The sequence below is a fragment of the Lactuca saligna genome, chromosome 5 (assembly GCF_052625555.1).
Source record: "Lactuca saligna cultivar CGN05327 chromosome 5, ASM5262555v1, whole genome shotgun sequence".
In the NCBI taxonomy this organism is placed as follows: Eukaryota; Viridiplantae; Streptophyta; class Magnoliopsida; order Asterales; family Asteraceae; genus Lactuca; species Lactuca saligna.
In genome coordinates this window covers 302,932,692-302,956,098 of record NC_136421.1, presented here as the reverse complement: position 1 = coordinate 302,956,098, position 23,407 = coordinate 302,932,692, and the positions used below count along the sequence as shown (strand labels likewise).

Genomic DNA, 23,407 nt, shown 5'->3' with positions numbered 1-23,407 from the left:
TAATAATTAAGATAAAATATTTATATACATATTAATTTGTTGTTCCTTAAGGAACAGTGAATTAATTCTATTGGACCACTTAATTTTTTTTTTCAAACTATCTGTCGCCTGAAATAAAGACCCCTCCTCAAAGCTTCTTCTATCTCTGCTCCTTCCACCGTCTTTTAGATATTAGTGCCCACCACTTATCTTAGTTTTCTCCACATCGCCGCTTCAATCCATCCTTCCAGTTTCAGAAAAAGCAACCATCTCCATCTCCATCTCCATCACCGACAAACTGGATGTCACGTTTTCTGTCTGCTTTCGTCATCATGTCGACGCGTATTGCAATAAATACATATCTAGAAATTGGCTAACAGTCGAAGAAGACGATGATGTCAGAGAGTAAGCGTTGTTCGCTACTTTTTCTTTGGTTGCTGCTTCCCTCTTCTTTTCCCTTCTTCATCAAAACTTTCAGTTTCCTGATTAACGTCTCCTCTACTGAAACCCTAATTTTTTTTATTGTTGATTTATGGTACAAATGCTAGAATATATGAATGATGGGGAGGAGTGAGGTCAACTGATCTCTGATATAATTTGAATCTAGTAAGAAAAATTGATCAATATCACTGAACTTTTTCAGAAATTTTGACATTTGGGAATTGGGCTCATTTAAGAGATATCTGAAGAAACCGATTGTAAGTTAATTGTTCTCTTTCAATTGATTACAGTTTAATAGAAAAGGTCTCCAATTACACATGAAATTTAATAATGCCCTAACCGGTTGATATTGAGTTTTGAAGTTGAGTTTCACAATGTATCCCAACTGCTTGATGAAATGCTTGAACCAGATTCTCCTTTACTATATTTTTCCACACTTACTATAGGTTTCCTATAGTGAAAAGCAGATGCTAAACCTTTTGAAATAACCATTTTACCCCCATTTTATTTGCTGATAAGTTCCAACTTGAATTAAAATGTGTGATAATACATTGGTTTTCTTTTTATGATTACCATTAAAATCTAAACAAAACACTATTTGATAAAAAATAGTTAAAAAAAACAATTTGTTATTTTGCTACATTTGTAAAACCAATAGAATGCTATAAAAGGCAAGAAAAACATATACTTTCCTTCTTTTTACCGAGATGTGTGGGATCACATCCGGAATCTGTTTTATCCAGGTGGCAAGCGACAGCTGTATGGCTACCTGGCAATGAAATGAGATTTGGATTTCTTCAATCAACATTGTGAAGGTGTGTTGAATTTACTTTTCCAATTCCATTCTGGTGCTTTGAATCTAAAGATGGAATTTGTTGTTTAGGGTAATCAAAGGTTAGGTCACAAATGCTAAGCGTAACAACAGGAGTTGGGCCAACTCTAAGCTGAGGGACCAAAGTTGACAAATCGTGAAACTTTGGTGGTGAAAATCTGAAGTGCAATTGGCAGATTATATATCTATATCAATTCAAGAATCAAACAAATGAAATGAAATTTAAGAATGGTAAGGTACATTCATAGTACAGACACCAATCAGTTGATCTAGATATATATATATATTTAAATGGATTTAAGAGTTCCAACTTAACAAAATGTGTTAAGTAAATAAGTTAATATATGGTTTATCCGTTCATTGAGTCAACGGATATATTTAGTAACATTTGAAGTGAAACTCCCTTTATGTATTTAACTATTATAGGAATCCATTACTCATCTCCAATAATTTTACTATTTTATATTTTATTGAAACCATATCAAAGCACATTATATAGTTATTTCCTACTAATGCAGCACTTTTCGTTTATTGGTGCAATACCAAACACTTTAGAACAGGGAAGATGGACCTTCACATTTCCCCTAATAAATAATGTTGTGAATAAAATGCATTTGCCAAAAGAGCCTTACTGTTATTTGTTGGGTGATTCATGGATCCAAATTTGAAAACAACAATGTATTGTCATGCTCATTAATGACTCTAATTGAGTTTGCATTAACTATAACAAAAAAAAATTGAAGGCTTCCGACACCCACAAAGTGGGGGACACTTCTCTAGTTTATATTAAAACTGAAAGTAATATAAAGATTATAGTTAAACGTTTAAAACTTTAAAACTAAAGGGTTGAAAATGAAAACAAGATTGAAACGTTGGGTGGATTGATGGGGGCCACCACCCCATTTTTACAAAGAGAAATGAAACAACCAATGTTTTGAAATCGGTTTGAATAGCAGGTTGGATCGGGAACCGAGGGAGAGGGTGGTTCAATTATCATCGGTTTTATGGTGATTTATGAACGATTGAAACGGCTGATTTTTAGAAAAACCTGGTTGAACCGGTAAAAATAAACCGGTTGAACTGGTTAAACCACAAAAAAAAAAAAAAAAACATGGGAAAGAACCATTTGCATAATAAACTTTGGTGATTTTTTTTTTTTCAAATCTATTTAGTTTTCTCTAAATAAAAACATATAGTAAATGTTCTAATGTTTTTTTTTATATGTTTTATTCATCTAAAACTATATTTTGTTTTGGTATTATATATATATATATATATATATATATATATATATATATATATATATATATATATATATATTTTGACGTATATGGATTGATGTAAAACACTAAAACTTATGGTTATGTGTTATTTTAATGTATTTGGATTAATCTACAGCTTATTTTATGTATATTTTTAATGTTTGAACTAGTAAGCGTCAAATTCATGATTTATATATGTATGTATGTGTATGAAATAAGAAGAAATATGAAAATTATAGAAACCAGTTGCCCCGGCGGTTGAACCGGGAATCGGTCACCATACCGGTTCAACTAAAAAAATCGGTTTTTAAAACATTGGAAACAACCCTATTTTTACAAGGAGAAAGCAAAATTAACATATTTTTACAAAGAAACTCACCCTTTTTATATGTACTTAAAACAAACGGTTTTAACGCAAACTCATTTAATACATTACTCGATTGGTACAACCCATCCATTTTGCCATATTGTAAAGTTGTTAAACTATTTAAACCAAAACAAATTAACCTAGTTTAGAACATAAAAGTAAATGATTGTAATTGGAACTCATTTAACACGATACCTAACCCATCCAACCCATTATTTTTATCAACTTTAAAACAATACTTGTCAACTTGGGTCCTAAAAATAAGGAGGATGCCTTTGTGTGAATAGAGAAAGTTTCCCACAAAACTTCAAAAAAGATTCAAGAGTCTTTCCCCCTTTTCTCTTTCTTGAAACCCTCAAACTGACTATCTTAACATGATTAAGATATTGGCATCAATCCACCTATTCTTATTAATCTATCTATCATTCACCAGTTTCTTGGCACAATCTGCCCCTCAGAATGCAATAGTATCTCAAGTTCCTGGGTTTAATGGCATTCTGCCCTCCAAACACTACGCTGGGTACTCTTAATGTTTGCTTTCTTCCCTTCTTTCTTGATGTTTTTAGGAAAAGATTTGAGCTTTCTTGATGTTTTTTTGTTCGTTTTGCATAATCTTTGATGGGTTTACAGGTATGTGACACTAAATGAAAACCATGGGAAAAAATTATATTATTATTATGTGCTTTCAGAAAGAGACCCTTCTAAGGATCCAGTGGTTCTTTGGCTCAATGGTGGCCCTGGTTGCTCCAGTTTTGATGGGTTTGTTTTCGGACAAGGTATACTACACTTTTCATCACTGTTTTATTAGAAGCATGTTTATCTTGATTTATTTTCATATAATTATAATCCAGTTTACAAGTTTGTAAAGATAAGGGATATGTTGACACCATGTCATGTTAACAAGACACATAGATGATGGCATAATTGGAAGGCAGAAAGGATGAAAATAAGGGAGGAACATGTGTACATAATAATTCAAGTGAAAGGTGCTCTTACCTATAGTTGGTCAAGTTAGTAGCTTTTGAGGAATCGAATTATAAAAAAGCACACAAATTGAGAGTTCTTTAGAACTCTTGTGAAAAAGTATTTGGCTTACAACAAAAAGTCTCTCCAAAAAGAACATGAAACACCCCTCGTAGGGCATGTTCGGGAAATAGTAATATCTTAACTTTAGAGTAAATCTTTGTAAATAGTGGAAAATCCTAAATCTCTCAAAATGTTTAAGCTAATAAATGTTTTAATAAATGTACAATGCGTATCAATCCCTATCAAATACAAACTAAAAGTAGAATGTCCACTATCTCCAAGGCCATCTGTAGGTTTATTCTCTTTGTAACTCTTCTCATCTCATCATCTCTATAAGATCTCACCGAAACCTAGCACCCGAGTCACATGTCCAGAATAGTATGTTAGGATATAAAGTCTAGTGAGTTACTCAAGGGTCAGACAATGTATAGAATCAACAATTTATACAAACCTTTCAAAAAGCTCTTTCTTCTTAAATCCTAAAAATCTCTCTAAGTTCTTAACTATGTATAAATGAAAAAATAGGTTCCTACATAGGGGTTTCACCCTACACTCCACATGTACTCAAAATTTCACCAAGATCAAGTGTTGCTCTCCCTGTCTCTCTTAAACCCTCATCATCACCATTAGAGACCTTAAGCGATCATCTTATAGGTATTTATACACATCCTTTACAAATTTTACTCTTTATTTGTTCAACATTCAAATAATTATCTCTTTCTTGAATAGAGCTTTCGTCCCTCAAGAAGTGGTAATTTCCTCAAAGTCACCAAGACTCATCATTTATCTCAAACAAAGGTTCAAGTACCACCAGAGATAGCAATACTTTAAAATTTAACTTACCTAAATGTTTATCTTGAGAAATCTCTGTCTCTCTCCAATCTATTTTAATTCACCTACCACACAAATCTCAATTAAATATCAACAGTCATATCCTGACACTACTTAGTCCCTGTCGCCATGGTGGTTCGCCTGCAGTGACTCGAGGGCATGAGGCATAGCCTCATGTTTGCACCGGGGGATTAGTCGGTGCACGAAAGCTGACCCAAAACCCTTGTTAGGGAAGTTCCCTTTCCAAAAAAATATATCAAACAATCAAATAAAAAAATAGTATACATCCCATCACAAGGTTAAAATAATTTAACCTTTATTCACGGGTGTTAGATTGCTTAATCAGTCTTAAGAACAACGGGATGTTGTGTTGCAGGTCCATTTGATTTTGAGAAAACTGAAAGCATGCCGAAGCTTCATATAAATCCTTATGCATGGAACAAGGTTTATATATACCAATGTTTTCGATCTCATCAAAACTAATTTGATAATCAGTTTGAATGCAAGAAATAGCAACACACTTTCATTGATTAGTTTATTTTAGTATCCTACTTTTATTCCTTCCTACTACATTGTATTATTAAAAATTTATCCAATTAAAGCAATGCTATCCAAATACAAGGCAACTTTCACTCATAATTTGTTAGAATTTTTTAAAATGTAATGTCTAAATCAGAAATTTTTTTTAAGTATAATAGTAAAGTTGGTTAGATTTTTCAATGTACAACACGCCTAAATAAGAAAAGGAAAATGCAAGTACAATGAAAGTGGAATGTTATGATACAAAAATAAATAAAAGTATGTTGCTATTACATAAATTTAGCCCTTCATAATGTTACTAATTACATAAAGTTGATCAACAGCAAAAATTATAATTCTAGTTGCGAATCTAATTTCACTACTAGAAAACATAGGGTTTTCCTACGAAAAATAGCTACGGAAATTTTCCGTAGCTAATTAGCTACGGAATTGCTACGGATTAGCTACAGAATGGGATGCCCTAATTTAGTAACGGAATAGCTACGGAATAGCTACGAAATAGTTACGGACGTCAGTCTGTAGCTATTCCGTAGCTAATTAGCTACAGAATTGCTACGGAATAGCTACATATGCTAATCCGTAGCTATTCCGTAGCTAATTAGCTACGGAATGGCTACGGGATACCTACAAATACTATTTACCTACGGATTAGCTACGGAGTATGCTTTCCGTTAGAACTCCGTAGCTAATCCGTAGCTAAGTAGCTACGGATTTTTCTTATTTTTGATTTTTCGGGCACCAAACGTCGTTTTTTTCGCTTCGTTTTTTTCACACCTCTACTATAGATGATTATCTATATTTTCACCAACTTATAGCTATTAATATCGTTCATAAAGTCGTGTGCTCTTTCGGGATCAAGTACTCGTTTCACAGTTTAACATTGTAATGCCTATATTTTTCACCAACTTCTGATGGATTATGTTTTTTTATATATATTTATATACATGAATGAGTTGTGGTATATGTGTACGTGTATATGTGTATGTATACGTGTTTGTGAGATGTATGTGAACGTATTCATAAGCATTATAGTGTTAAACCACTAAACGAGCAATGGATCTCGTATATATACACGCCTTTATATATGATATTAATAGCTATAAATTGGTGAAAATATAGATAATCATGTATAATAGAGGTGTGAAAAAAATGGAGCGAAAAAAACGACGTTTGGTGCCCGAAAAATCAAAAATAAGAAAAATCCGTAGCAAATCCGTAGCTAATTAGCTACGGAATAGCTACGGAATTCTAACGGAAACCATATTCCGTAGCTAATCCGTAGTTAATTACCTACAGATTAGCTACAGAATATGTTTTCCGTTAGAATTCCATAGCTATTCCGTAACTAATTAGCTACGGATTTGCTACGGATTTTTCTTATTTTTGATTTTTCGGGCACCAAACGTCATTTTATTTCGCTCCATTTTTTTCACACCTCTATTATACATGATTATCTATATTTTCACCAATCTATAGCTATTAATATCATTTATAAAGTCGTGTATACATACGAGATTCATTGCTCGTTTAGTTGTTTAACACTATAATGCTTATGAATACGTTCACATACATCTCACAAACTCATATACATCATCATCAACAACATCAACATCATCATCACTATCATCATCATCATCATCATCACCATCATCACCACCATCATCATCATCATCATCATCATCATCATCATCACCACCACCACCACCATCACTATCACCGTTATCACCATCACCATCACCATCATCACCATCACCATCACCATCACCATCACCATCACCATTACCATCAACATCAATATCAACATCACCATCACCATCACCATCACCATCACCATCACCATCACCATCACCATCACCATCACCACCACCACCACCACCGCCACTACCATCACCACCTATTCACCACCATCTCCATCACCATCACCATCACCACCATCATCACCACCACCATCATCACACCACCATCACCATTACCATTACTATCACCATCACCATCACCACCACCATCATCACACCACCATCACTATCACCATCACCACCTATTCACCACCATCTCCATCACCATCACCATCACCACCATCATCACCACCACCATCATCACACCACCATCACCATCACCATCACTATCACCATCACCACCATCATCACTATCACCATCACCACCACCATCACCATCACCATCATCACCATCACCATCATCACCATCACCATCACCATCACCACCATCACCACCATCACCATCACCACCATCACCATCACCATCACTACCACCACCATCATCACTATCACCATCATCACACCACCATCACCATCACCACCATCACCATCACCATCACTATCACCATCACCACCACCATCAACATCACCACCATCACCACCATCACCATCACCATCACTACCACCATCATCATCACTATCACCATCATCACACCACCATCACCATCACCACCGTCATCACTATCACCATCACCATTACCATCATCGCCATCATCAATATCACAACCATCATCACTATCATCATCACATCATTTTCACCATCATCATCATCATCATCACCACTACCACAATCATCATCATCATCGTCACAACGACCACCACTACCACCATCATCATCACCACCATCACCATCATCATCACCACCATCACCATCATCACCGTCACCACCATCACCACCATCATCACTATAATCACCCCCATCATCATCATTACCATCATCACCCCCTTCATCATCATCATCATCATCATCACCATCATCACCATCTTCACCACCACCACCATCATCATCACCATCATCAATATCACAACCATCACCACCATCATCACCAGCACCAACACCATCACCATCACCATCATCATCATAAATAAAAAAATCAATGTTCGTTTTTTCTTCGTTTTTTTCACACTTCTATTAACTGTTCGTGTCTTAAATATGTAAAAAAAATTCTCAAAAAAAAAAATTAAGATTATAATAATAATAATAATAATAATAATAATAATAATAATGGAAATAATAATAATAAATATTATAATAATAATAATAATAATAATAATAATAATAATAATAATAATAATAGAAATAATAATAATAATAATAATAATAATAATAATAGAAATAATAATAATAATAATAATAATAATAATAATAATAATAATAATAATAATAATAATAGATTAAAGGAGCACCGCTCGTCCTTTCTTCTCCTCCTTTCTTCTCCCTTTTCCGCCTCCGACTTCTCCTCCTTTCTCCTTCATTTTTTCCCGTCCTCCGCTCCTTAAACGCGACCACCGCTCGTCCGGTCGATTGCTGCCTCCATCTCCGAAGAATAGTCGCTGCTGCAAGGAGACGAAGTCGAAGACACACACGGACACATAGCCTTGTTCGACGAAGATGCAGTTGCGTTCGTCGACCTGCTTCTCCGTTTTTCTAATCTACAGTCTGTGTCGCCATCTCCATCTGCCCTCCCCATCTCGCCGGCGCATCTGCCCTCCTAATCTCACCGCCTCCTTGCTCGATTTCTTCCCCAAGAAAGGTAAAACCCTAGTTTTTTTTATTTTTTATTTTTTATTTTTTATTTTTTTTTATATATTACTTTGTGTATAAAGGGGCGGAGCACATTGCCCCTGGTGGTGGTAGGGTATGCATTGTGCGTAGTGGCGGTGTTGGGATTTTGGCGGTGGATGTGGTCTCATCTCTACCACGGTTGTGGGTTTTGGATTCACCGGCGGGACAACAAGTGCTGGCACTTCATATTCTGCCTAGAATGTGTCCGAAGGAGTTCCAATCGCCGGTGGTGGTTTAGAGTCCAAGAAAATATGATTTAGATTCCAAGCTTTTTCATTAATGTCATAACTTAATCAATTTATATACATTTGCATGTTAATCAGATTGATATTTAATTGAAATTAGGTGAACTATTATTATAATTTAATATTTTAATATTTGCAATACCTTGTATTTATCATTGTGGTATTTCTTGATTGATATTTTAATTGTCATTAGGTACTACAATTCTACAAACCGGGTGAAATGAAAATTATAGCGTTATGATCTACAAACACGGAAGGTTTGTAAATATCAAATAGGAAACAAAGTAACAAACAAAATTAGATGAATCTTTAAAATATTATGGAAAGTAAATGATAGAAATAGTAAATCTTGTAGGTTTTATATAACTCCATAGTGTTATTTATTAGGAGGAACGGAGATAATAGAAACAACAACAAATCACAAAGGATGCGACAAAGATCAACAGTACAATAGACAACTAGAATTATTTAAAGAATACCACATATATTGATATATAAAGACAATGAGTGATGTACAAATGCGCACAAAGTTGGTTGATTTCTGTACAAAGTTGAAGAGGCACTTTGCCCAATATGTTCTTAGACAGGAAGGGATGATACAAAAGTAGGTTGTTATTTTGGCAGGTGCTTCCTTTAGCCCGTGAGTTTTTGCAGCTGCTTCTTCGTGCCAAACTAATGTTCTTTTATTTTGAAGGTGAGTATACAATGGTTCATTATTTTTTACAATAGTTTATTATTTTTTACAATCTACCAAGCAATTTTATTATATATTTGGCAGGTTTATATAACATATATTAAAGCATGCAGCAAGCATTCTATGAATCAAAGACAGAGGTATATCTTAACATTCTCTTAAATAAATTAAAAACTTCAAGTGAATTGTGTCTTGTGTTGTAGGTGGTTACAATTCATCATTATCGAAACAAAAGGCAAATGAAGGTTGGAGATTAAAAGTTATGTATATCGCTATAAGTATTATAAAAAAATGCATTGTTATAATAAACTAAAGTACATTGCTATTATTGTTTAAGTATTGAATTGTGTTATAATTTTTTTGGGTTGATAGGTTGTGTGCAGAAGTTTCTACCATAGAACAACAACAACAAATGAAAGAACAAATGGAAATGGTTATGTGGATGCTGAATATGTATGGAAATCAACCCGATGCTCCCCTCGATAATCCACCTTAGGACAATTGATAAGTATTTTGGAACAATTGAATTTGTAAACACTTGATATTGTTTGTTTGTGCTTACTTTTGTATGGTATTTTGGACAATGGAATAAAATGTGTCAAACTTGGTATTTGGGATGTTTTTTGATGTATTTTATATGGTTTTTGGGACAAATCTGAATTGAATGTGGTATTTGACAAAAAAATTGGAAGATTTTAAATTATTTTTTTTTAAAATAAAAACGAAGCTAGCTACGGAATAGCTACGGATTTCCGTAGCTATTTAGGTCCGTAGCTATTCCGTAGCTATGTGCATCCGTAGCTATTCCGTAGCTATTTAGGTCCGTAGCTATTCCGTAGCTATGTGCATCCGTAGCTATTCCGTAGGAATTCCGTAGCTATTTTTTCCGTAGCTATTCTGTAGCTATGGTAGCTACGGAATTTTCCGTAGCTATTCAGTAGCGGTTCCGTAGCTAATCCGTAGCTATAATTTAGCCACGGGCCATTATGCTACATCCATTTTTCCGTAGCAATTCCGTAGCTATCCGCTTATTGCTACGGAATAGCTACGGATTGTGCCGTAGCTATTGATCAAGTTTTCTAGTAGTGTTTGCAAGGTTTCAAGTATGATATTTTTGGACTCTCCTGTTGGAGTTGGAATGTCTTACTCCAGGAATAGATCCGACTATATCACAAGTGATAAAATAACGACTTTAGATTCCCACAAATTTCTCCTTGAGGTATTCTCGAGAAAAAAAAAAAAAAAACAACATGCACCTTTTAGCACGTGTATTCTATTTTCAGATATTAACATATTTGCATTTGGGGTTTGTGTGAATTTAGTGGTTCAAGTTATATCCTGAATACCTTTCAAATCCTTTTTTCATCGCGGGTGAGGCATTTGCTGGAATTTACATCCCTCTATTATCTGATCAAGTGATGAAAGGTAAATATTTGTGCATTGGACCCACACAAACCAGGTTTATTCTGAGTAAATTATGATAATGCCCTTCTCAATTTTTTTTAGGACTTGAAGCTGGTGATAAACCCACTCTCAACTTCAAGGTGCATCTCCCATTAAAAACGTTGTGATACACACACACATACACACTCTCAGCTATTGCCTTGACCTAAATTCATTAGATAATTATACAGGGTTACATTATCGGAAATGGAATTTGCGATGAAGTGTTTGATCACAATGCTATTGTTCCATTCGCACATGGGATGGGCCTCATTTCGGATGAATTATATCAGGTAATATTCCAATGTTCCAACAACGGATCCTTTGACTTTGTACGTAGCTCAAACCTATCATGCTTTAAGTTCCAAATTGACATGGATTTACGTTGAAAATTTGACATCCATGGGGTCTTTTTGTAGTAAATGGTTTAGGGTTAATATATTTATAATTCCAGGAAAGACTTTAAGAATATACAAATCAACTAAAGAAGTTATGAACTAGTCGTTTCGACTTTAAAAGACAAACCCTTCGCTCTTCAGTTGCACCTTTGACTTTGGAGGTATGTTCAAGAAATTTCTAACAGAAGTAAGGAATTAATGTAATATGGATTATAGCCTGAACTTGGTAGTGATAAGTACCTAGAGAACAGTGACAGTTTTAAGTTAGTAGTAGTGTAAATGTTTTTAATTAAAGATTGTTATCATAACTTCACCCTAAGCACGTACAGGATGTTACAAAGGTGTGTGAAGGGAACTTCTACAAACCTCCAAGCCTAGATTGTGAATTCCAGCTTGACAAAGTTTACCAAGTAATCGTCTTTTTCTTTCTTTATTCTTAAAAAAAAAAAATTAAATTACGTGTGTTCTATGACACACTTGTTTACGTTGGATTTGAACGCGTGCATATCCAGCATCTTGATGGTCTAAACGTGGATAACATTATCAAACCATGCTTTATTGGAAAAAAGATTAGACATGAAAATACAAAATTGCGACTGAGCTTTAGGAAATTGGGTGAGACTGAAAGGCCACTTCCTGTGCGAACCAGAATGTTTGGGCGATGGCCTTTTAAAGCTGCGGTGAAGCCTGGTTATGCGCCGTCTTGGCTGGAGCTTCTCAACGCCACACAAATTCGAATGTTCAGTAAGTCATTCAAACATAATCATGAAGTCAGATACTTTTAGTGGGCCCCATTTGTTAGCCTTATGTGTTTTTCTACTTTTGTAGGACGATAGTGTGGCAATTACATGGCTAAACAACGAAGAAGTTCCAAAGGCAATTCACGCCGACCCGGTAAGATATAATAGGTTTCCCTTTATAGCTAGATTATGCCGATTGAAAGTGAAGTTAAACATTTAATGGATACTTCAGATTAGTAAAGCTGGAAAATGGGAGATATGTACGGGCAGGGTAAAATATAATTCAGAACTTGTAACCGTGATTGACTACCACAAAAAACTTACAGCCTCTTATTTACAGGTATACCCATCTCTAGTGTAACCTTGCTATGCTTTTCTTATACGCGTTAGCCAGGTAATCAAATCAACAAAATATGTATGCTTTTATTGTCGTTATTTGTTAATATTTAGTAACATGTTTTATAGACTAGAAATCTGTATTTATCCTTATATTTATAGATTGTATGTCGAGTATATCATGAGGAACCTTCTCAACGGGAAGAACAGTCTCAAATTTTGTCAACTTAGTCCGAATGAAGTAGCAAAATGGTAGAATACACGTTTTCTTCTCGTTTAAATTTAAAATCCTCCATTATCCACAGTTACGTTACGGGACTATCTCCGGCAAAGGAAGCCATAACATAAACACTGTTTTGGTCAAACAAATATCTTAATCTTGTCCCTGCGATGGAAGCATAGTGGTTGAGGTGCGATATTCGATACAGGAGTTCCCAGGTTGCCCAAAAAATTGCAAGTGCTCCGAGATCGATTGACCTATGGGCCTTGGGGTGGGTTCGGCGTTGTGTGGTTTACCATTTGTTTTGAGATCTTACTCCTCCATAGAGTGAAGTTATTCTTACTGATGAACTTATATATCATCACATGAGGGGTTATTACTTTGTTTCTTTGCTACCCAAAACACCTTGAAAAAATACCCTTCACTCACTGATTTCCCACGGCCCAGGCCAAGAATTTTATACATCGATATACATTGGATGTTGAAAATATAGTCTTTATGACTAGCGACAAATCCTACCTAGGTGGGTGAAGAAACCTTTACTGGGTTTATTAGTTTAAGCTCCACTCAAGATTTCAAGAGAAAAACTGTTCTGGTAGGTTTTATTTTTTATGAAAGGTTGCACCTTTTCATAAACCATTATGGTTGTTAGGAATTGTTACAGAATGATTGTTTAATTAAAAGTGAGGATTAAACCTCATATAAATAGGGATACATAAATGCTTTTGGTCTAACCTAAACCCTAAGGGCCTTTTTTTGGAAACGGCAAATGATTAATCAGAAGCCTACTCGCATATTTCAACGAGCACCCCGGGTTCGAGCTATTTTACAGAGCAAACCCACCCCCTATAGGAAACCCCAAGGGCCTTGGGTCTAAACCCTAGATGCTTACATACAAACACCCCCCCCCCCCCCCCCCCCACCCCCCCCACACACACATTTTGGTCGAGAGAAGTCAATTAAACTGGAAAATAAACAAAAGAACAAAAATTAAAAAACATAAATGAAGACATCATCAACAACGTTGGCAAAGCTCTAATGCTGGCGGCTAACAACGACTGCTCTTCGGAGAAAGAAAGAGAAGAAGCATCGGCTAGTGGCGGTTCCGCTATAGAAGAAGAGAGGGACGACGATGGTGATAATTGGCGACAAAGGAGTAGAGGAGTCTGACGCAGCGCGAAAGAAAACAGAACAGAAAGAGGGTTCGAGCTGCGGTGGATGGAGCCGATTCCGACTGACTTAGAAAAGAGATCTGAAGAAGATGCGAGTTGAGGAGGAGGCAAAAGGCTCCAGGGCCATTCAAGGAAGAGGCATAAGACAAGGCAGCTGAAGAAGCCGATGAAAGAGCTCTGGTTTGGTGCCGATAACTATTTTATTATTTAGGATGAGAGAAAAAAAAAAGGAAAAATAAAGAGCATAATGAAGGCACCTCAGATGACTATGAGAGAATGCTGACGTAGGTAGAGGGTGACGGCTAAGGGTTATGGTCAACAGTAGAGTTTTAACCTAAAGCTCTAATATCATGTTATAGAATAGATTGTTTGATGAATAGTGAGAGTTAAACCTCATATAAATAGGAATACATAAGGGGCCCTTGGCCTAACCTAAACCTAAGGGCTTTGGGCCTAAACTGTAGATACTAACATACTAACACGAATTAAGTTTATAAAGGCATTTATTTTCCTTTTATTTTGTTAATCACATTTTCACATCCTTAAGATTATCATAGAAAAATGCAACTTATTGCGTTCATGAGAAGGGATTGTGGGATCATTGCATAACTTCTCTAAACTCGAGGAGGTCTTATGAAGATCTTACCCGACTAACCCAAATATACAATAGTGTGAGCTACTTATCCTTAAGGATAGTGACTCTGTCATGTCCTCCTTTTACTATTTTTCACAATTTCGTTTCTGTTTTTTACACACTAGTGCTAATACCGGGTAAAAAATTTGTGTTTCTTTTTGTATGTGAACTGTGTGCTTGATTCTCTACTCAATCCCAAAGCATAATTCTTTTGCAGAGATATCCCAATTGTGGAATCCAAACCGAAACGAATGACAAATCCCATAAAATCAGGACAAAATATTACCAACTTATAGATTGAAAACAAACCCAGAAAAAACATCACACCCATGTTCTTAATCCCTCTGTCTTGATTGATATGACCTCTATAAAGTTGAACTTGAGTCGTCACCCGATCAAAATATTTCATCCCTTTGATTGATTACTGAAAGTAGGGACAAGAAAACTTTCTTGATTGAAACCCTCCACCCTCTTTATGATTGCAATTTCTTGTAACAGTGGAAGAAAACAAAGAACTGAAGAATGGAATAATCAAATGAAAATGGACAAGAATGGCTAACAATTATAGATTCATTATAGCTTCATTATTGCCTACGAAAAGGACAAGGAAACAACCACTTCGCTAATATATATCCTACGACCTAATTGGGATCAGTTTTGACATCGAATTTAATTAGTTACAGAATAGTCCTTGAACATTCAATAAGGCCATATTTCACCACATCAACCCTAAATCACATCTTATAAAGTCAATTCCCATTAGGTCGTAGGTAAAGGAGAGGTTAGATGTAGATAATCAACTAGATATCTTTGTTAAGTCATATCATTGACACATCTCTCTTAAACCTATAAGGCTACAAGGTGTCGTAAGTGCTTACTGGCGGTATCCGACGTGTCATAATTCATCGCTCATCTCCGGTGAAAACTAGGACGTGAGGTCGTTTTACCGTCGGTGAAATACTGGCGGCGGCTTTCTACCAGGTGTGAAGATTCGAAATTTTGACTGTTTGGGAGAACGGAACGTTACCAAACGGGTGGCAATGGCTATTTGGCAAAATTGACTTTTTTTAAGAAAAAAAAAATCTACTGTATATACAATTCAATTTTTTAAAATTTAACCATACTATATACACTCTCAACAAACATTTTTCATTGAAAACGTCTTCCAACAATCCAAACTCTTCCAAACAAAATGTTCCAAACCAAAATGTTAACAACTCTTTCGTACTTTTCGGCTACGATCCATCATCACCACCACCTTACCAGCCATAAATGGATAGTGTTTCTAACTATTAATCACAATTCCAAATGCCCCAACAATTCCATTTCCTATCTTAACCCCAAACCCAACCATCTCAAACCCAATTTTCATCCCAACTATCTTTCACACCTTCAATCGAAATTGTTTTTATCCCGAACACGAAGAACAACAACAAAAACCTCAACAACAAAAGAAAGGGAAGGCTGATCCAAGAAGATGGACACAAAAAGAAAAGATTGAGTTAGCAAAGGCATGGCTCGACATATCCGAAGATGATGGCACGGAAAAGGGTCAAAATCGTGATCAATTATGGTTATCACTGAGCAACTTTGTACGTGAATGGGTCAAAATCCAAAGTATCAGACCTCTGACCAATATAAATACAAATGGGATCTTATGAACAAACTCGTCACACAATGGAATGAAATTTACACAAACTTTGAAAAGCAATGGACTAGCGGAGAAAGTGAAGTGAGTTTGTTGAAAAAAAAACACACACACTACATTCCAAGATGATATGCTAAAGTCTTTTAAGTTTATTCGTGTGTGGGAAGTTGTCAAAAGAAACATTAGGTGGAGGGAACTTGCAACATATGAAGAAACTGCTAATCCTGCAAAAGAAGCTGAACATCTTCATATTCGAGCTCACAACAAGTCTCATTGGATGGTCATGTAAGCGTTAATCTTAATGATGATAACAACGAGATCGAAGAAATATGCCCGCCTCCTCCTCCAATGGGAAGTGACAAAATAAAAGCTCGAGCAAAAGGAAAAAGAAAAGTAACTTTTCAAATTCGTTAGTCAGAACCGAGCAGTCAGTTAGATTGGAAAAAATGATGACATAAATGGCACAATTGAATTCAACTTTGGAGAGGCATATCGTTGAAACCGTCTGACTCACATAGAATTCGTTGTTAATGCAAGATGTGAGACATCTCGACCCCGAAGATCAAGAGGCGGCTAAAGCAGTGAAGCAGTCGATTTGCGAAAAATATAAACTAAACCACAAATGAAATTTCGATGTCGTGTTTTTTTCTAGGGTTTTTTATTTTATTTTAAATTTCACTTCATTTTTTTAGGTTTCTAATGTAATTTTTAATTTGATGTTATTTTATATTTTTAGGATTTCTAAAATGTAATTTTTAATTTTATGTTACTTTTAGTATGGGTTTTACAAAAGTTATTATTTTTTATTGAAATTTGAAAATATATATATATATATATATATATATATATATATATATATATATATATATATATATATATAATAAATAAATAAATAAATAAATAAAAAAAAAAAACTCATAGGTAAACCATTTACCACACCCTAGTCCATAGGTGAAAATTGTAAAAACCATGAAAGTTGGTATGGCGTCTACGTGACACCTTTTTACCATTGGTAAAAAATGCACCACGGCCCTTAGCCTAAGGTCATATACAATCTCGTCCCATTAACATGAGGTGCTAGTTCAAGTCTAGCTTGTTTTGTTTTATTTTGTTTTGACTTGTCTTGTGTAACAAACAAACGAGTATAGAATACGAGAGTAACGCTCATGTATTTATATAGTTTTTCCATCATGCATCATATTACATCATAAAAATGGAACAAAAAAATAAAAAATTTATAAATTTCATATACTCGTGCAGTGGTGATCATGATCTACGTGTTCCTTACACCGGAACTGAAGCATGGACACGATCGTTAGGCTACAAGGTTATCGATGAGTGGAGGAGTTGGAAGGTCGATGACCAGATAGCAGGGTATTTTTTCCTTACCAAATAAAAAAAAATACTTTCCTAAACATAAATGAGAACATATAGTATATTGTTACGATGTGAGTGATACATTTATGTTTAAATATTTCTCCTCATCGCAGATACACACAAGGATATGATAAAAATCTCACGTTTCTCACGGTCAAGGTTTGTCACACAAAATTTAGGATGCATGTAATAAAATGTTTGAAGATGTGCAATTTGAATGCTTTTCATATCCAAGTGCATTTTGCTTTATTAGGTCGTCCCGAGCATATATCCGAAACACTTTTTTTGCAAAACAGTAAACACTATTTTGCAAAACAGTATGACACTGGAACGAACTAAAGTGCATGTTTGAAACATAAATTAGAAATAATATAAGATGAGAGGAGATTAAACATTTAAGCAGTGGAGAGGGACTACTTGCTAATTAGGCTAAATGCTCATATGTTCATTTGAAGTTGATTATATGTTTGATCTGATGTAGGGCGCGGGGCATAGGGTACCCGAGTACAAACCTAAAGAAGCATTGGTGTTTACTCCCGTTGGTTAGAGGGAAAGAAAATATAGGAAAAACCCGTTGATAAGCGTGCTTGTTAATTTAAGTATAATTTGGTAAATTGGTGTTATAGGGAAAAGAAACAGGCAACCTCATGTACAATAAAACAAATCAAATTATCTTTGTTATGAAGGCCGGTTATGGTTTGACATTTAGATTGTTGTTATCGGGCTGGTTCAGAGATTTTAAGAACCTTGTGCAAGAAAAAAAAATAGGGTCCTCAATACAATTTTTTGATATATAAGGAAAACAAACTTAAAACGGTGAAGTATCGTTACGTAAAACTTAAAAGTAAATAAATTAATTAAAAAGGAACATATTGAATTTTATAAAAAGTTCGAACGGTTAATTACTTAACTTCTGAAAACTGATTTTTTAAACATAGGATAAAGTAATGATCAAAACTGTAACTTGAAATTAAAATATCAAAATGTTGTGCACAAGAATCGAACCACCTACACTTGATTCAAAAGAGAGGATGCGCTTATGCCAATTGACATAAAATAATGGTTAAAACTGTAATTTGAATTAAAATATCAAATGTTGTGCACAAGAATCCAACCATCTATGCTTGATTCAAAAGAGAGGATGAGTTTATGCTAATTGAGCTACCAAGTTTTTAAGCAAAACCTTGAATAAATTCATATATATATATATATATATATATATATATATATATATATATATATATATATATATATATATATATATATATATATATAGGTTCAGGTTCATTTAAAACCATTCTAATTTTGTGAGACCGTGAGACCAAATTTAAAAATAATTTTAAAATGCAAAATAAATGGAAAAATCCAAAAATTCTTTTTTTAAATATTATTTTTGGAACTTGAATTAACTAAAAAAATATAAAAAAATATAAAAAAATAAAAAAAATTCCGTTTTTTTTTTGAAAAATACGTGAAATATTCTAAATAGAATATTACACTGACATATTCTAAAAAATAATTTTAAAATGCAAAATTAATGGAAAAATCTAAAAATTCTTTTTTTAAATATATTTTCGGAACTTGAATTAACTAAAAAAAATAAAAAAATAAAAAAAAATTCTATTTTTTTTGAAAAATACGTGAAATATTCTAAATAGAATATTACACTGTACATATTCTAAAAATAATTTTAAAATGCAAAATAAATGGAAAAATCAAAAAATTCTTTTTTTAAATATTATTTTCGGAACATGAATTAACTAAAAAAAATAAAAATAAAAAAATAAAAAAATAAAAAAATGCGTCTCACGGTCTCACAAAATATAGGTGGTCTCAAATGAACCTAACCCTATATATATATATATATATATGTATATATATACATAACTTAATTAAAACCCAGGCTCTATTTTTTTCGGGGCCTTGTACGGCTACACCTCTTGCCCACCTTTAAAACTGGGCCGGTGGTTATTTTCACCATATTATACTATACATTTTGAAAGTTTTTACGGTTTTGTTTCATTAAGTGGTATTTATTAACTTGTAATACATATATCGCATTAAACACATAATGTATTCGGTAGTAATGTGTAGGGCTATAAACGAACATAACGAATATGAACGGAGGCTTGTTCATGTCCGTTTGTTTAAGTTAGCCGAACAAATGAATGAACACGAATGAATAAACAAACAAGTTTTCTTGTTCATGTTTGTTAATTTAACAAATTACATTGTTCATGTTCGTTCATTTATATTCGTGAATATGTTAAACGAACTTAAATGAACGAACATAAATGAACAAAGATAAATAAACATAATTGAACATATGAACATATAATGTAGTAATGTAATCAAACATAATTAATCATATATGAACACAAAATGAACTTATATATATGAACAAACATAAACGAACATAAGTGAACAACATACATGAACGTTCATGAACATAATTAAACGAACATGACTATTTTTCATGTTTGTTCGTTTAACTAACCGAACGAGAATTTGTGTTCATGTTCGTTAATTTATTAAATAAACAAACTTCTCGTCGAACGTTCTGTTTGTTTCACGAACAGTTTGTTGAATGTTCAGTTCGTTTACAACCCTAGTAATGTGTGTTACCTTATGTTGGTATAACATGACTATGAGGCCAAGAACTATGCACTCCACACCAACTTCAAGCTTATCTTCATAAATGACTCGGTTTGTAATACATCATCAGCATTTACCAAATTTTGAACTTCATCTTGTTATAAAATAAAGAATAAACCATAATAAACACAATCAAACAACATGATATATATATATATATATATATATATATATATATATATATATATATATATGTCTATGTTATTTTGTTTTTACAAACTATTGTGTGTCAGAATGCACAGATCTGGACCAACAGATGGAATTAATCAATGGACATGATTTGAGAATGTATGATATTACAATGGGATAATATGTATTATATAATCATACAAATTTTAGCAAAAGGGTATTTTGGACAATTAACTACATTTATAAAAGGAAATTTTTAGATTTTTAGGGATAATTAGTTCTCCTAATTTTAAAAATCTAAATTTTTTAATTAATTCAATTTTAATTCTAACGTAATTTGTAAACATAGCCGATTTTATTCTATCAGAATGTTTTTTTGTTATGATGATGTTCTTTCAGAATTTTATTCTATTAGATTATTATTGAAGAATAACAAATTTCTTCAATCCGAGATTGAAAAATAATAACATTCTAATATATTCTTATACATCCGAACTTAAATACAAATTCATACATATTCTTACAAACTAAAAGTCTTATACATTTTTATATAATTATATATATTCTAAAAGAATATCAACAAAAATGAATAAAAGTCTTAAGAAATAACAACATTCTTAACTTGTGAGTATGATCAAACTTTATTCATTCTTCAAGTTATTCATATTAGGTCTTCAACGCATTCTTCCAGTCATTCCTATCACAAATACAACAAAAACTAATAATAGTTACAAACATGTTACTTGCAATTAACTATCACTTTATATATTCTAGTAGAATACATAAAATATATCATAATACATTCTGGCATAATATATAGATTTTATTTTGGCAAAATACATTCTGACAAAATACATAGAATACCTTCAAAAGTATTGTATTTACTGCTAATATAATTTTAGATTCCAAATATATAATATCGAGTGACAATAGAAATTGAAATTCAAAATCACAAATTGAACCAAAATAATACACAGACACATTAATTACCTTATTAAACAATTACATAAAAGATGTGTTGCTAGTAATTCTAACATAATCCATACCACAAGGTTAAATTCTTTAGATTCTCTTTCGGGAATTTCAACAAACACTTGTTAAGCATTATTATCAAAAAAATCAAAATCATCTGAAAGACTTAGTGTGATCGGAAGCAAAATAAAACAAAGCATAAATTATTTAGAGAACATCAAAGTTTAAGTTTTTCGATACCAAATAAAAACAAAGAAGACGAACCTGGTTGAGATTGGTAATACCATAAAAAAGAATTAGGGGAAGCATCATTAATTATGAATCTTGGCCAAAGGAATCATAATATTAAAAGGCTTCACAGATCGACCAATAGGTCCACACACCACTTCATGATTATCAAGAAAACACCCAAATAAAATCACGTCTATCAAACGATCCCTACAAGGTTAATTCTCGATTCTTATTTCTATTTCTGAAGTCTTTCCCTCCGGTGCTCCTTTCATCTTTGGCCATGGGTGGTTTAGGATCGATCGCATAGCACGAAGAGTCGGCGATGGAGATGATGACGATGGTGGTCGGTAGCCAAGATGATGATGGTTGTGGACAATGGTTTTTCGAGAAAGAAAGGGAAAGGGTAGTGGTGTTATAGGGTTGTAAAACTGATAACCTGATTTAAAGGGGATATTATTTGATTTTACCAATTTACCATAATTAATTATGGTATGCACTACTATTATACCCTTATATTTATTATTAATGATTTATTTTTTCTTAAATTCTCATTGGCTCATACATGCACACAATAATTGTTAGAAACATTTGAACATATCTCTCTCTCTCTCCTTATATATATATATATATATATATATATATATATATATATATATATATATATATATATATATATATATATATATATATATAAAGCGGAAACCTAAAACCGAAAGAAAAAAACTCTAGTAAACGACTCTTATTGCAAGGCCACATGACTGATAAATCTTCAAGGAGAAGGGAGAGAAAGAAAATGTAATGGAATAAATAAAAGCTAATATCTAAGTACTTTTACATAGAGTTTTACAAAAAAAATTCCTAACCCAACTAAAACTCCTAAGAATCATAAAAGTTTCTCAACTAAGAAGAACTCCTAAATATAATCTAATAACTCATTATTATTTCATATTTAGAGATATAAAGCAACCTGCCCTCTTCCTTCATTTTATATCTCGGGTAATTGGATATGAATCGGGTCTGAGTTATAACCCACGGATCAAACCCGCGTGTTTCTGTTGCATAAGGTGTTTAAGTCTATAACTATATTTGGTATGTACCTGACCTGGTTTAGCATGGTCCATTTGGGTTACATGGCATCATAATAATTGGATAGACAAATGAGAAAAGGATACTTATGATTTGTTAATATATTATAAGTTCTAATATATTAATATGAAATCATATTATTTAATTAGTATTGATCAAGAATTAATTTTGTGATCAAAAGAGACTAATTAAATATATGGGGATTGACTGTATAAATCTTTCATTCTTATATAATGGGCTTATGATCCATGATTCATTATGTTGGGCTAAAACCCATAGGGTGATCCATGGATGCTCCATGGAGGTTAAAACCCATGGATCATGGAGAATTTGAAAAGTCATGGACATTAGGGTTTGCATGGTGTAACCCTAATTGCATCACACTATATAAAGGAGCTCCATGCTAAAAAAAATCGGCACTTAAGATACAAGAGTGAGGGTTAACCGAATTTTTGGTGCAAGCATTTGAGGCATCACACTTGGGGTGCTAGGCTCACAAAGTCTTAAGGAATCCAAGCTACAAGGATGGTATGTCATTTTACTAGTTTTTGTATTACATGTATCTCATGATATGCTAGTTAGGATGAA

General features: G+C 33.4%; 1 protein-coding gene and 2 long non-coding RNA genes across 13 annotated transcripts; all 3 read left to right on the top strand.

Annotated features, from left to right (window-relative positions):
• Positions 1 to 134: 134 nt before the first annotated feature.
• Positions 135 to 1,724, top strand: LOC144998503 (uncharacterized). Its single transcript, XR_013660352.1, has 4 exons — positions 135 to 384; positions 623 to 677; positions 1,164 to 1,235; positions 1,304 to 1,724. It is a non-coding gene; the product is annotated as an uncharacterized LOC144998503 (long non-coding RNA).
• Positions 1,725 to 3,142: 1,418 nt separating this feature from the next.
• Positions 3,143 to 4,393, top strand: LOC145048427 (uncharacterized). The gene is made up of 3 exons (XR_013682867.1): positions 3,143 to 3,401; positions 3,512 to 3,657; positions 3,733 to 4,393. It is a non-coding gene; the product is annotated as an uncharacterized LOC145048427 (long non-coding RNA).
• A 4,060-nt stretch (positions 4,394 to 8,453) lies between these two features.
• Positions 8,454 to 18,382, top strand: LOC145048426 (serine carboxypeptidase 1-like). 11 transcript variants are annotated; one of them, XM_078996903.1, is made up of 15 exons: positions 8,454 to 8,807; positions 9,709 to 9,778; positions 9,863 to 9,918; positions 9,982 to 10,023; positions 10,151 to 10,997; positions 11,101 to 11,203; positions 11,285 to 11,322; positions 11,401 to 11,514; positions 11,949 to 12,029; positions 12,132 to 12,363; positions 12,448 to 12,513; positions 12,592 to 12,699; positions 17,630 to 17,743; positions 17,860 to 17,905; positions 18,228 to 18,382. In XM_078996903.1, exons 5-11 carry the CDS (start codon positions 10,884 to 10,886, stop codon positions 12,453 to 12,455), a joined length of 690 nt encoding a protein of 229 aa, XP_078853029.1. In that variant the 5' UTR covers positions 8,454 to 8,807; positions 9,709 to 9,778; positions 9,863 to 9,918; positions 9,982 to 10,023; positions 10,151 to 10,883; the 3' UTR covers positions 12,456 to 12,513; positions 12,592 to 12,699; positions 17,630 to 17,743; positions 17,860 to 17,905; positions 18,228 to 18,382. The 11 variants fall into 11 exon arrangements, with proteins under 11 accessions (XP_078853029.1, XP_078853032.1, XP_078853031.1 ...); XM_078996906.1 differs by lacking the exons at positions 17,630 to 17,743; positions 17,860 to 17,905; positions 18,228 to 18,382 and adding an exon at positions 12,700 to 13,471 and having other exon boundaries at positions 12,592 to 12,630; XM_078996905.1 differs by lacking the exons at positions 17,630 to 17,743; positions 17,860 to 17,905; positions 18,228 to 18,382 and adding an exon at positions 9,278 to 9,341 and having other exon boundaries at positions 12,592 to 13,471.
• Positions 18,383 to 23,407: the final 5,025 nt, after the last annotated feature.

What these genes read in the sequence shown, in the direction of transcription:
- LOC145048426 (XM_078996903.1), top strand. Translation starts at nt 10,884, where the DNA reads ATGATATTTTTGGACTCTCCTGTTGGAGTTGGAATGTCTTACTCCAGG. An exon ending in AACCCACTCTCAACTTCAAG is followed by an intron (nt 11,323 to 11,400) that starts GTGCATCTCCCA and finishes TAAATTCATTAG; the next exon opens with ATAATTATACAGGGTTACAT. An exon ending in AGCTTGACAAAGTTTACCAA is followed by an intron (nt 12,030 to 12,131) that starts GTAATCGTCTTT and finishes GTGCATATCCAG; the next exon opens with CATCTTGATGGTCTAAACGT.